This window comes from Channa argus, chromosome 22 (genome assembly GCF_033026475.1).
Source record: "Channa argus isolate prfri chromosome 22, Channa argus male v1.0, whole genome shotgun sequence".
NCBI classification, from domain to species: Eukaryota; Metazoa; Chordata; class Actinopteri; order Anabantiformes; family Channidae; genus Channa; species Channa argus.
In genome coordinates, this window is record NC_090218.1 from 11,535,211 (window position 1) to 11,549,828 (window position 14,618).

The window sequence follows — 14,618 nt, forward strand, 5'->3', positions numbered from 1 at the left end:
AGGCGAGTGCAGGCAGGTTGGAAAGGGTGGAGAAAAGTGTCAGGTGTGTTTTGTGATAAAAGAGTATCAGCGAGAATGAAAGGAAAGATGCTCAAGACGGTGGTGAGAACAGAGATGTTGTTCGGCTTAGAGACAGTTGCACTGAAGAAAAGACAGGAGGCAGAGCTGGAGGTAGCAGAGCTTAAGATGTTGAGGTTCTCTTTGGGAGGGACAAGGATGGACAGGATCAGGAATGAGGACATCAGAGGGACAGCTCATGTTAGATGTGTTGGAGATAAAGTCAGAGAGGACAGATTGAGGTGGTTTGGACATGTTCAGAGGAGAAACTGTGAATATATCGGTAGAAGGATGCTGAGGTTGGAGCTGCCAGGCAGGAGGTCTAGACGAAGACCAAAGAGGAGATTTATGGATGTAGTGAGAGAGGACATGAAGTTAGTTGGTGTGAGTGAAGAGGATGCAGAGGACAGAGTTAGATGGAGGCACATGATTCGCTGTGGCGACACGTGAAAGGGAACAGCCGAAAGGAAAAGAAAGAAGATGAAGCACGTGCCTTAAATGTGTCTGGTGATGAGAGTAACGCTCCTCAGATTACTACATTATCAAATATCAGTTTTCCATCGTGATTTTCATTAGTTGACATTTAACTGGGGCTCTTGTATCATCTTTTCTTCTCTTGTTTAATGACAGATTCTCAGGCGAGTGTTTTGGGTTTCGTTTTGGTTTTGCGCTCCTCGTGCGCCTTTACGCGCAGACAGGCACCTGCTACAAACTAAATACGGCTTCCTTCAGCTTCATGTCCACTTCATAGAGGCCTCAGCGCTGTGTCCTCTTGGAAAGAACTCTGCTGTGATCAGGGCTGCCGGTTATTTTTTTATTTAATTTTGTATTTTTTTTTACGTAAAATCCGTTGTTTGGAACTGTTCCGTGGCGCTAAACACAACAGCCCCCCACCTCCGAATGCGTTCGCCCGGAAACAGCGCGCATCTCCTCAAGTTGCGACATTTATCTTACATCATGAAGTGGGTGTAAACACGGTTTCAGACTGAGCTGTCACACAAGTTTCTTAGTCTTTAAGTTAGTTGACTCCTGTCAGTTTTAGCAGCAAGGCGCAGGAAACAAAGGTGAGTTACTTTTCACTTTTTTACAAACTGGGGCTTTTTTTTTTTTTTTTTTTTTTTTTTTTTTTTACAATGAGCCTTTAAAAATAAGTGCTAAGCTGTTTATGAGGATTATGATGGTGATTTGTCTGTAATGAGTTTAAATCAAATTAACACAGCTCATAAACGCATCAGATTGTATAACTTTATTTCCAACAACGCTCCTCTTTCTCATCCTTTAAAATATGGAACAGCAGATTCATGTCAAACTTATCTGTTAATATCTGATAATTTGGATTTTGCATGAATGGAATCATGTCTTTGAATTCCGACGATTATGGACTAACTGGTCTGGCGTGTTTTCTGTCATCTTAATCACTTCAATAAATGGGCGTGAATCCGCTGCTGTTCCTGCCGGTGCACGAAGACTTGTTTTCTGGTTATGCATAAGATTTTGAATGGGATAGTTTTATCAGTTTGATGCAAGTTATCTGGCATTTAGACACTCGGATGTGGTTAAAAAGATAGTAATATGGCTGAATTTGGTCGGAGCAAGAAACTGTTAAGCCCCTGCTCAGGTGTGCTTCTGGCGGGGCGGGGCTGAAATACAACCACATGCAGGTACAGTCAGAAGAAACGTTACAGGTTTGCATTCAACAGTTGTGACGCGCTCTCATTAGCATTGTATACTTTCTGTTTGCAAACAGGCTTGAATTTACATCGTGCAGAAATTTTGGTCCAAAGTGAGAGCAAAAAATAAAAATTTAAATCTATCACATATGAGGAAATGTCTTAGTTTCATAAGGTGTAAGTGCCAAAAGAGGAAGAGTTCTGAGTGCACAGGAAATTGCAGAAGAGTTCAGTCTTTCACCGTTTTTTTAAATATGAGGATTGAGGCTGCAGAGTTTGATGGTTCGTTTCCTGGGATCTGCTGTGTTGTGTAAGCACCAACAGATGATGTTCACGGGCAGTGCACAGTGAGATACAGGGGTTTTATGCTTTCATGCATTTCCACCAGATTAAAAGTTATGTGTTATATTTTACGTAGCATTACTCATCTGAACCTGCAGTTTGTTGATGGGGTCAAGGTCGGTCACTCAGTGCGATTACATTTAGAATCCAACAGCTGCTGTCAGCAGTTCCCCTAAAACTCCAAATGTGAAATGTTGAACTCACTTGATTTGCTTTTTGTACTAATAGCTCCCTGTGATAAGATTTAACCAGGAACGTTAACTTAGCGTGTTTAATTCTGTGCGAACTGTTAAGTATATTCTAGTGTTACTGAACCCTGTTGATGATCTACAGGAAGTGGATGGACTCCAGAATAAAAGAAGGAAAGGGTTGTTCCGCTTCTTAAACGGCATCTAGTCCTGTAAAACCTCCGTTTTTGAATTTTTTTTTTTTTTTTTTTTTTGTACAGTAGTTGCTGTCATTTGAGGACATTTAGTTTTATTTGCAGCAAAACATGATTGTAGTGAATGCACCATTTTCTAAAAGGAGGACCTGCATCTTTCCAGGTGGTCTTAAATCTCTATTAGGGATTTGACCCCTGCTGTCTTTTTTTTATACGGTGAACTGTACCAATGAGGTCACGTATGAATATGTAAATAACACAAGCGCACAGCCATTATCTTTTAGGCTGCATCTTATCACATCAGCTGTTTGGAAAAAATTATTAGTGTCAGCACTGAGATATTGCGTCAGGTTAGTTTAAAGTCAACAAGCTGCATTAGGAATGTGAGCTGTAATTAGATGAATGTCAGCTTATTATTTTGTAGCTTCATTAAATGAATACGACATGTTCCTGTTTGTAGGCTAACGGAAACTTGCGTTTGTAATCTCGGGAAATCACAGATAATCACATTTAGGAGACAACAAAATAAAAACTGAACTAAAAGCCAAACACTCAGCTTCATTACGGCTTTTGTGTATTAATGTCTATATACATGTTGTGTTTGTTTTAGACATCGAGCGTTGCGATTACCTGAGCTGCAAAGTTCACTAGAAGGTGATTATTGGGCTATTAATTTGACGTAAGCCAAGTTATACGACCCAGACAAAGTATTTCTGACAAATTCTGCCAACAATGTATCATCCACGTAAATACCAGATTTCAAACAGACAACTACGCAATATTGCAGGTATTATTTTACGGAATTTTTGTAAATAATGTGCTACAAGCTTAAGAGTTTTGCGTTCAGACGCAATTCAGTCACATTATTTGTACAAACTAAAAGGTGAAGTGGTGACATTTTATTGGATGGTTCTGTTACAGTGGAGAAATACAAACAATTTTAAGAGTTTTTCTACAAATTGATTGTATTACTCAGTGTCATGCTCTTAATTTAGTCATGCTAGCAGCTATCTGCTTAGCATTTTAGCTTTGTCATTGTGACCGTGTTAGCTCGGCCTTATTGGCTCAAACGTTTTATTTTTATCCAATACTTCAGTTTATCACCTCATGCCAATAAAACAGAAACATTATTCTTGTCAGCTTTGAATGGAACTTGCATAGTAATTGAAAACTGTTTGCTTGCTTATCTAACATGGTGACTATGGTAGATATTAGCCAATATTAGCTTAGCATCAGAACATGGCGCAGCTATAGTTTTTATCCAATGTAATAAGCGTGTAAAATTATTATTTGCTTTTTGAGAAAACCCCTGCACATCTTCTGTCCAGTGCCAATTATCAGGTGTAACAACCCTGAAGGAAAAGTATTGTTCTTCTTCAAGCAAAGCTCATGCTACAACTAGTCTCCTGTCATGTTAATAAAGAAGCTTTATTGGCATTGTGACGCACAGTTTTGTGGCTTTAGAATTTGAAATTTGGGTGAACTGACCTTTAAACTCTTCTGTCCAGGTGAACAACACGGAGGCCAAAGGCGAGAACTTCCCCTTGAGTTTGAAGAAGGTTAAAATGAGTGAAGACACGTCGACGCTGCACCTGGACTGCGTCCCTCAGGAAACACTCGACGAGGTACTTGAATACATTAACCTTAACTCAACAGATGTCTGGTAAAGTGATCACCAGTTATCGCATTAATGCAGTGAAGTTCTTTTCCACCAGACCCGGCTGAGACGGCAGCGTTAACGGTTACACAACACAACCAGCAGGAAAACACACATCTAACACACAGTTTAATCAACGACCAACAGTTTGCAAAGAGTGGATGTGCTAAGAATAGATAAGGATGCAGAAATCAGATATCAGTTCTCTATGGCTGAGAAACGTTATTGCAATTACGCATCATCAGACGTTTCAGAGTTTCTAGAAGGTTTATAAAAACATACTTTTCGCCTCGTCCAGACCAATACTGCATTTTCTTCCCTGAAACCTTTGTGATTGTTCTGCCACCTATTGTGACTGTTGAAATAAGTTCAAAGTGAGTCTGATTGTTTTAAACCTTTTCTTCTACAGTAAAACTCTGTCATATACTTCTAGGAAAAACTGCACTGTAGGTTTCGGGAACTGGGACAATTCTCAGATTAGGAAATCGGAGTCTTTAAATACTTCCTGAATCATGATTTTACCTCCTTGATTTCACAGTAGAACCCTTCAAGTTCGCAGCTTCATTACTGTAAGTTCACAGGTTTATTTAGAAAACCTCAGCGGGATGATTGAAGTCACACCCAACACTCCTCTTTGTTCCTATAAAAACAACTATGGAATTTCTTATTCACCATGACGCAGGACGTCTTGCTGACATATTCACCACATGAGTCACTGATGTGTCTCTGAGACGCTGCAGTGTTATGCTAATCCAGGAAATTTGTGTTTGGATACGTATGTATGTGGCATAATGCTGCATCGCTGTCATGATTTCGATGCTTATGGGAAACAGGCAGCTGCTTTTCTAAACCTGCACAAGTTCCATCAATAATTTGACAATTTATTACATTCATGAAGTTACACCAAAAGATATCGACATGGACGCGACGAGTGGGATCTCCCCTCTGTGAAGGCCCCTAGTTCTTTGCCCTGCTGTCTATCCACGTCTATTAGAGATCAGACTTTATTCAAAGTGAATTTTGCCAGATAAAAAGTCACAGAAGTCTGTGACAGAGGAGCAGAGTGAATTTTAATCCCCAGCATCCTTCATCTCGCTGCAACCAACAAGTTTTCTGATTTGTTTCAACCATTTACCAAAAACCAAAGCGTCTGCAGATGTCATATCCTAACACTAACAAACAAATATTTTATTGACAGCAATAAATATTAATTCCAAATTATTGCATATTTATTTTGAGTTTATTGAATAATTGACTAATTGTTGAAGTATTGTACTATATTATCATCCATGTGTCAGGCCTCAGCACACTAACACGAAAACCTGATTCCTCTTTTTTGTACAACTTTACCATTAAAGTTGTTCTAGCAGCTCCCAGCTCGAAGTTCTCCTCCTATTCTCAACAGTTTTCTGTTTGGTGAAGATGATGTAATGTAACTTGCTGTAAACGCTAAGTACTGCGCTCAGTGAGCTCCCTTCAATCTTCATGCGTCCTCAGCACTTTGTGTGCTGGGTGGCAGACAAACCTGCGTGAAAGCAGCGCTGAGCGTGTGTGGACATGAAATACTGAAAGGAGGAGGCACTAAAAATGAGAGGAGGAAAAATGGAAATCGAGGAAGAAGAAGAAGAAAGTCAAAAAGAGGAGGGGTTTGTAATCGTAGCCACACCCTCTGCATACATCCAGGTACCAGTCGAGATCCTGATCCTGATCCTGGTTAAAGATTAATTCAGTCTGTGAGGAAATTATCACACAAGCTGAGGCTGTAACATCTGTGCAATAATAACAATATTAAAACTTCATTTATATGCACAACATCAAATTAAGAACATTGTTGTAAATACAGACAGTAAAGAATAATCTTGAAAATATTGGGCGTTTCAACCACATTTCTTATCACAGTAGTCATGTGACAGAACCTGTTCTTATGAAATGCACAGCTTCGATGTGCTGCAAACAGAACACAGCAAAGTTTCAACAAAGTTCGGGGCGGATTTCCCTTTTTTTTTTGTGACTGCTTAACTCACTGGTTTTTTAAAAGTTATATACATAGGTTCTGGAATAGACGACCTGACCTTATACCCAGCTGGTCACTTCAGTAAATTTATTGTCACATGACTTGTATAACCTCCAGAAGTAGATCAGCAGCAGAACAATCTTCCGACTATTGCAGTGAAGAAGGTTACACATACACACTTTAAGAGCTGGTCCATTGTCTACACCCCTGTGTTAAAGGTCAGATGTACAATATGTCCCTAAACTTACTTACACACACACAGGGTGTGTTTACTCCACGTATATTTGCTCATATTGGATTCAGCAAGGTTTAGTTGGCTTCATTTGACCTCGTGACAACTTATACAGAACAAAAAACTGTTATGTTGTAGCCAAAAAATATGGCTACGAAGAACAGAACCACAAGAGAAAATGTCATTCTGTCACACTTAGCAAATCAGGAAGTTAGAGAAAGTTTTAAACTTACAACAAAAATGTTTATTTGAAACAATTTCTCTTTTCTTGCATGTTACCATGGTTTCAGTTTAGACCTTCTCACTGTGCAGCTTTTACTCTGAGCCCAGCATCAGCCTTATACCCACTTATCTAAACCATCACACTTTTTCTGTCTTCAAAAACACACTATTTGAAAAAAGCAGCTTGAGGTCAGTCTGCAGAGTTCGAGGAAACACTGACATCTAGTGGATGTGAATTCTGGTTCCATCCACTGGTTGAGTTTCTTTTGTGAATCGCATTATGATTGATGTTTGTAAATGAGTTGCATAGTTTATTTTAATTGTAAATAATTGTAAAATCCCCCCGAGATACGTTTGTTTTAAAAATGTTTGCACACGTTCATTTGAAACACCACTCAGTTACTTTCTGTCTCTTCAGGTGCTTAAGTACTTGGAGCCTTTCCAACTCTCTCTGGAGAAGCTGCAGGACATTTCTGCTCGGCTGAAGAATGATCTCATCCGAGGTTTGGGGAAACACACACATCACAAGGCGCCTGTTAAGATGCTGCCCACCTTTGTCAGGGCCACCCCAGATGGGACAGGTATCTAGTCTACATTTCCATTTTGGATTTTGTAGATGCAGTCATACATAGTTAAAACATCAGAAGTGGAATGAAATCAGCAATGTTTCGATGTGTTTTTTCCACTGGAAGAGAAAGGCGACTTCTTAGCGTTGGATCTCGGTGGGACAAACTTCCGTGTGCTTCACGTCCGTGTGCTGCAGGGGGAGCAGAAGGTGCTGAAGATGGACAGTCAGATCTGTGCCATTCCACAGGACATCATGGAGGGAACTGGCGAACAGGTGACACGCACATTGGAAAATGTTGGAAACACTAGGAGTGAATGTGTCACATACATGTGAAGGGGAATAAAGGTTTGTTGTGACTCCTCATAAAGGCCACGCAAAGCTCAGAGGTGAAGCAGCAGGACACCAGACCACAGAGGAGATCAGTTGACAACGTAGAGTAACACCTGTAACCTGGAAGAGGCTGGTTTTCAGTGCTGTTAACTTTTGGGACGTTTGTCTTTTTCTGTCTCTTTGACCAGTTGTTTGACCACATCGCCGCCTGTCTCGGTGATTTCCTAGACTCTCAGGATCTGAAGAGAAAAACTCTTCCACTGGGCTTCACCTTCTCCTTCCCCTGTGAACAGAAGGGAATTGACAAGGTATCACACACACACACACACACACACACACAAACACACAATGTTATGTAAAGTTGTCTATTTGTGTTTTGTGGTTCTGTGGGAGCAGCAGCGGAGAAATCAAATTATGCTAATGTAATATTCAACAAAATCAAATATCAGTTTTCAAAAACTTTTGTTCTTATCACAGTAGAAATTAATTAATTTTAAGAAACTGCTCAGATAGTTTCTTATTTTACCACGAACACGCTGCAAAGTCAAACACTGTAATTTCTCACCAACATGTAAACACAGCATATTAGTGGTGAACAGAAACTCAAAGCTCTACAAACACAAATGGAACCTGATGTTTATCTGCACATTTCTGCCCTTGTTGCATGTCGGGAGCTTAAATGTTTGGTTCTGTGTGTTAAATCTTCTTCCTACACAGAGCATCCTGATCCACTGGACCAAAGGTTTCAACTGCTCTGGGGTGGAAGGAAAAGACGTAGTGAAGTTACTGAAAGAGGCCATTCACAGGAGAGGGGTATGTCTGCAACACTCATATGGTGGTTTTTAAAATTAAGCATACGATTGGAAATGTCTTCATTCATTTATTTAGGGGCCGACAGACAAGAATATTGTAAGAAAGTAGGTGTTTGTCTGGTTAAATGTAAAGATCTAATGTTTCATTAGAAATGTTTTGGCCTCTGGGGTTAATGTACAAATACCTTGGAGGTATTTTTCTCTATTTTCTGATGTTTTACATGTAGTGACACAAGACCTATGATTCTGTAAAGTGATTAGTAGATTGATCAATACAGTAACAGTTGCAGGCGGATTCTTGGTTTTTATGAGTTCACAGAAATCATGAGGAACCACCTTTAATGTGGGACTGTGCGTTAGTTCGGCACGTTGCCAAACAGATGAATCAAATTACCACAAGTTAAACAGGAATCTCCAGCCTGGTTGCGAAACGTACAGCTTTGCATTTTCCTGCTCATGCTGTAAAACAGTCAAGTAAAAGTCCAGCGTTCAAAGTGTTGCTTGAGTAGATACATGTAAATAAACTAGATTTCTGAAGGGCACGATCCCAATAAAGATCAAACCAGACATACCAGTGTCTATGTGCACTTTTAAAAAACAATATTATTAATGTGATTCTCCTGAGTTACCTGAATGTGGTCTGTGCAGGTTTTTCTCAGTCTCTTCTTTCACTGCTCAGACAAAGCACTGTGACATTTTCTGTTTGTGAGACGCAGGACAATGTGTGTGTAGGTGTGCGGGTTATTCCATGTTTATATTATAAATAGAAAGGACATAAACATATTTGTCTATCTGTCTCTCTACAGGACTATGATATAGGCTCAGTTGCCATGGTAAATGACACAGTGGGCACGATGATGAGCTGTGGATACAAGGACCAGAGCTGTGAGATCGGCATGATCATCGGTAACAAGATGTGTTCAATGAAGGGAAAACTTCAGGATGTTTTGAGAAAAACTTGCTTCCTACCTGCTCGCATCTGACCACAGATATGTGACTTGTTAGTCCCATGGAAAGGTCAAAGGTCAAGAAGTTGCAAAACAACTAAAATAGATGTGAAACAATCTTAGACCCACAAAAACGACCACAGAAGAAGAAAAATGGCCATTTAGAGACAGACGGGACCACAAAGAGATGCAAGAACTACAAACAGACAAACGTGGCGACAAAGACTTGCAGAATTAGCACAGGCACTGAAACGAGTTCTACACAGTTTCTCATTACTCAATGATTATCTGATCATCTCTGTCAGCTCGTTTTGTTACGCGTCTGAAGTTAAGCAAAGCATCATCAAACCAAACTCCCAAGTAGATACTGAAGTCTCACTGAAGCATTTAAAGTTAATTTAATTAATAAATACATTTACTAAATATTCCTTAGCAGTTCTTACTCATTAGATTTAGAGCTCATATTCGCACCAAGGTTTTTGAGGCTATAATAAACAGATTCAGGCAACGTGTCATCTCACGGTGGACACTGAGCCTAGACAGCAGCTGAGTCCTTGTGGACGTTCTCTCCCTCTGCAGGTACAGGAACCAACGCCTGCTACATGGAGGAGATAAATAACGTGGAGCGTGTGGAGGGCGAGGGCGGCCGGATGTGCATCAACACAGAGTGGGGGGGCTTCGGGGATGACGGCTCCCTGGAAGACATCCAGACGGAGTTTGACGTGAAGGTGGACAAAACGTCAATCAACCCCGGTGTCCACATGTACGTGTGCGATCCTTCAAAAATACGTCTCTTCCAACATTTTGTCATCAAACTAAACTTTGATAATGACATGATTTTACTTTTCCCTTTCAAACACAAAATAACGAGTCGTTGACAAAAGATTAAAGGACGTCTTCACTAATTTGGAACTTGCTTCTTTTGGTTATGCGTTGGGCAGTGGATGTACATAAATATATATATATAACTATATCGAAATATCTCTCTACTTCTAGCTGAAAATCCTCCGGGTGATGTCACCTGGAGGAGTTTTTCAAATAGAAGCAGAGAAATGTTTTATTACTCAGTAGCACATATAATAGCTTCTAAGATGACAGTTATTTGCACGATACAATACATTTTACTGATCAGACGCTTGTTTCTCTAACAAACTCTAACAAGTGGACAGACATTTTGGATGTTTTGTCCTGTGTCCTTTTCATGCGTGTGCACATTTTCCCCCTCAGTTTTGAGAAGATGATCAGCGGCATGTATTTGGGGGAAATCGTTCGACTATTGCTGGTCAAGCTGACGCAGGACAAGCTGCTTTTTGAAGGACAGACATCTGTGGCGCTTATGAGCCGGGGCAGTTTTGAGACAAGGTTCATGTCTGAGATCGAGGAGTAAGTGCCCCCTTGTTTCTTTAGACACTGTACTTAAACTGAAAAAACATGTCTTTTAGTGGTGACCCTAAAGATGAAGACAGGTTTCTTACGTGGGTAAAAAGTGTGTGTGTGTCCTGATGACACATAGCTTGACATTATTGACAATATTCATCATTGTCATGATGCTTGGCTCCTCCTGTCGCAAAGACGGAGCAACACAATAACTCGATGCAATGTGCACAACAGTCTTCACCAACCTCAAGGAAATAACTGGATCGTATTGTTTTTATTTGTCTGTGTCTCTGGTTCAGCCCAGTCACAGGCCCTGGAAACACCCAGAATATTCTGACTAAGTTGGGTCTGAAATGGGATCTGCCGGACGTTTCTGTAGTTCGTCTGGTCTGCGACACCATCTCCTCCCGCTCAGCCCATCTCTGTGCCGCTGCCCTGGCAACTCTCGCCAACCGTATCCGTGAGAACCGCAAGCTGGACCATCTGAAGACCACCGTCGGTGTGGATGGAACAGTCTACAAAAAACACCCAAAGTAAGACGGATTTACCTGCTTTGGCATTTTATTTGGAGACTAAACACACTATTGGTGCTTTGTTGATACTTATATTGCGGAGGTTATTTTTATAACACACAATTTATTAATTTATTATTTTTGGTGTCATTAATCTAAACCTGAAAAGTAACAATGGCTGCAGTAAGAAGTACAGCATTTTACTAGTAACCTAAATGGAATTTATGTTATGTTATGCTAAATTCCAGCTGCACACACAGACGGGATCAGTTTTGTTTTAATCAAATACATAAAAAAATACACACATTGACAGTATTTTGTTTTTAATATCATGTGATTTCACAGGTTTTACCTCAACGCAGAGATTCTGTGTGCAGTAAAATAGTTTGTATTCTTTTTTGTTTCCTCTCCCTTTCCTCCTTCCTCTATGTCGCTCTTTTGTAGTTTCAGCAAGAAACTCCAGGAGAAGATGCGCCACCTCGCCCCCAAGTGTGACATCACCTTCCTGGTCTCGGAGGATGGCAGCGGCAAGGGCGCTGCCATGGTAACAGCTGTGGCTGAGCGGTTGGCTCTGCAGTCCCGTCTGCTGGAGGACGACGTAGAGGATCATAAATAAGAGGCAGAGGGATCCACATCAAGTCTGCGACATTTTCATACAGCTGTTTGTTAATATTATCTAAATGGTAGAAGGATAAAAATCTTTTTTAAGAAAAAGTAAAAAATACCATAGTGTAGACATACAAAAGTTTTTAATTTCTCACATTTTAAGCGTTATATTTAAATTGAAAATTAATATACGATCACAAAATTGAAAGCATGGTTTCGAAAAGAAAGTAAAATTAACTCAATTTTACACCTTTATGAGAAGCGTTTGACACGAGAGCTCAACAAAAACAACAGATATTATGGTGTAATTTCGTAGTGTTGTACAAAAAAAAAAAGATTTGGCTGTAAATAAAAGTGACTGAGCCTCTGAAAAAACTGAAGAAAAGTAACCAGTAAATCAACACTCACCAGATATTTTATGATCATATTTTCATCATAAATCTATCATTTATCAATTATAATTTTTTAAAATCTCTGACAGTTAATGCCATCAAGTCTTTTTGTTACCTGTGTCATGTATCAGATGAAGGTTAAAGTGAAGTTGAAGCTGAATAAAATAAGTTTATCTACTTTTAGGAAGCAGAGACATCTGTTTTTTTTATTTTTAAACTCGTTTGAAAAACCAAAAATTACATTTTTAGTTAAAATACTGACAGTAAAAGGTGAAAGACTTGTGTATTTTAATGAGGCGGCTGTAGCTCAGTTGTAAAGCAGTCGTCCACGGACCACAGGGTCCGTGGTTCAATCAGGACACTGAACCCCCAACAGCCCACTCCCCTCCCCAGCTGTGCAGCGCCGGTCCAAGCCCGGCAGAAATATGGGAGGGTTGCATCAGGAAGAGCATCCAATCAACATGCGGACAATGATCCACTGTGGAGACTCTGAACTCAGGGGATAAACCGAAAGGACAGAGAGAACCTGACAGTATATGCAATAGCATTTTGACAGTAATATATGTAAAAAAAAAATGTTTACAGAATTGTGGATTTGAGGGAAAGCTCCATGTGGGTTTCATATGTTTACACTCTTGAATTGAATTTGCCTTTTTTAAAGAAAGAAAGAAAGAAAGAAAGAACAGATGCTGGTTAAAAACATGTTTCCATTTTGTAGAAATACATGTTAATGTAGTTTTCCCACATACACTAAAGTGCTCAGAGTGAAACGCTGTGATAAAACAGAAGCTCTTTTCAGATGACTCATTTCAGAACACGGAACAATGCACTTAATCTCTCCGTGTTGTTAAACCTTGAAATGCTGAAGTTTTCATATTCAGACTTGTGTTAAAGTGATAATGGTTTTGCTGTGAAAGGAACTCACACCAACATCTTATTCCTACATAACAGCCACATGAGACATTACTATCAGATGAATGTGGAAGAAAGATGTGTCTGATGTGTTAATTTCTAGTTAAACAAACTCACACTGAAGGTTTGTATGTTAGAAACGTGTATCTGAAGTCACTATAAACCTTTACAGTACTTTCACCTTCTGTGTAACTCTGACAGTCTAAACATTGAACGATCAGAAAACGTGGTGCGAAACAAGCCTTTTATCAATAATGTTCACGATGGACTTAATTGCAATTTGACGACATGTCGTCATTGTCTCAGAAAATGTAGCGTACGAATGTTAGCAGTAAACCCAAGGTCCAGCTTAGCCTGGTTCAGGTCCGACAGAGTCTCCCTGACTGATCCCTTCGCCTCCTTTAGCAGTGATGTGCAGCTACAGTCAAACAGGCAACACTGCAGCTTTAATGACTCTGAATTTAGTCGGTGTCACGTCTTTGTATAAAACACATACTGTGTAAGACAGGAGTCAGACAGAGGTGGAACATAATGATCGACAAAACTCAGATATTTCATAAGGATATTACATAATCCCTAAGTTATTTACCAAACCTATAGTGACCTACAGCAGCTCACCTTTTATTTCTTTATTAAACTTTTATGCAGCTTAGCTGAATTACTGTGTGTTGATTAAAATGTTTCAAGTCTGTCTAACAAGTGAGAAACATGAAGGTTGTTTCACTTTATTACGGCCTGTTCCTTCATCTGTTGTTCTATGATTTGTTACTTCCTACTTAGACCAATAGTATGAGTCACACTGGCCTTGATTTAATTGTGATTGTATTTAACAACACTCCAGAATAATGCACATATTAAGGACTCAGATGTTGACCTGGTTTTCAAACGGGCCAGAAAAATCAAAAATGGTGTTTAAATTTCCCATATGGTCGATCTGTGCACGTGCCTGTGTCGGCTCTGTGTTTCCTGGAACCTTGAGTTTTTAAAGCTGTAAGATTCTGTACTCAGAAACCAAAAAAATTAGAATCTGTGCAGAAGTAGTGGTCGGGCCTATGAGGGTGTGGATAGAGACTTTATATTTAATGTCTTATGCGATATTAATACTAATGCTGACTTAAACATGCAACAAATTAAAGAGCTATGAAGAATTTCAGGAATATTCACTGTAAATCTGACTACCAATAAAAAACTAGGACGGTTGGCTGCTTGTTTTTTTTTTTTTGCATATTCCAAAAAGATGCTGGTGATAAGATGATCTCAATAAAAAGATTTCAGTAACGTAGGGAGCTTGTTGTTGTGAATCATTTCCGCCCAGTTCACTGTAAAATAACTTTAACTACATCCAAGATGATCCAAGCCCAGAGCCTCTTCAGCTGCTCGGCCACATATCAGTATAATGTCTATTACTGCTTCGCTCCTCGATGCACAAACCACACAATGCAGAATTCTAACGAGAAATTATGCAGGTGTAAGATGTTTACAAGTGTCAGTAGCCTCCAAATGTAAAACAAGGCGAGAGACAGACCTTTAGTCAGAGTCTAGTCAATTAAGGTGCTGCTTTAATTTGGCCCAGGACGACACACATC

The 14,618-nt window shown here is 39.7% G+C and overlaps 1 protein-coding gene across 2 annotated transcripts; it reads left to right on the forward strand.

Annotated features, from left to right (window-relative positions):
* Positions 1-315: 315 nt before the first annotated feature.
* Positions 316-14,233, forward strand: LOC137107659 (hexokinase-2-like). Of its 2 annotated transcripts, none has more exons than XM_067491452.1 (11): positions 316-1,121; positions 3,960-4,076; positions 6,995-7,157; positions 7,269-7,417; positions 7,663-7,782; positions 8,192-8,287; positions 9,093-9,192; positions 9,813-9,996; positions 10,461-10,616; positions 10,910-11,143; positions 11,567-14,233. In XM_067491452.1, exons 2-11 carry the CDS (start codon positions 4,017-4,019, stop codon positions 11,736-11,738), a joined length of 1,434 nt encoding a protein of 477 aa, XP_067347553.1. In that variant the 5' UTR covers positions 316-1,121; positions 3,960-4,016; the 3' UTR covers positions 11,739-14,233. The 2 variants fall into 2 exon arrangements, with proteins under 2 accessions (XP_067347553.1, XP_067347552.1); XM_067491451.1 differs by lacking the exon at positions 316-1,121 and adding an exon at positions 1,260-1,718.
* The last annotated feature ends 385 nt before the right edge of the window (positions 14,234-14,618 follow it).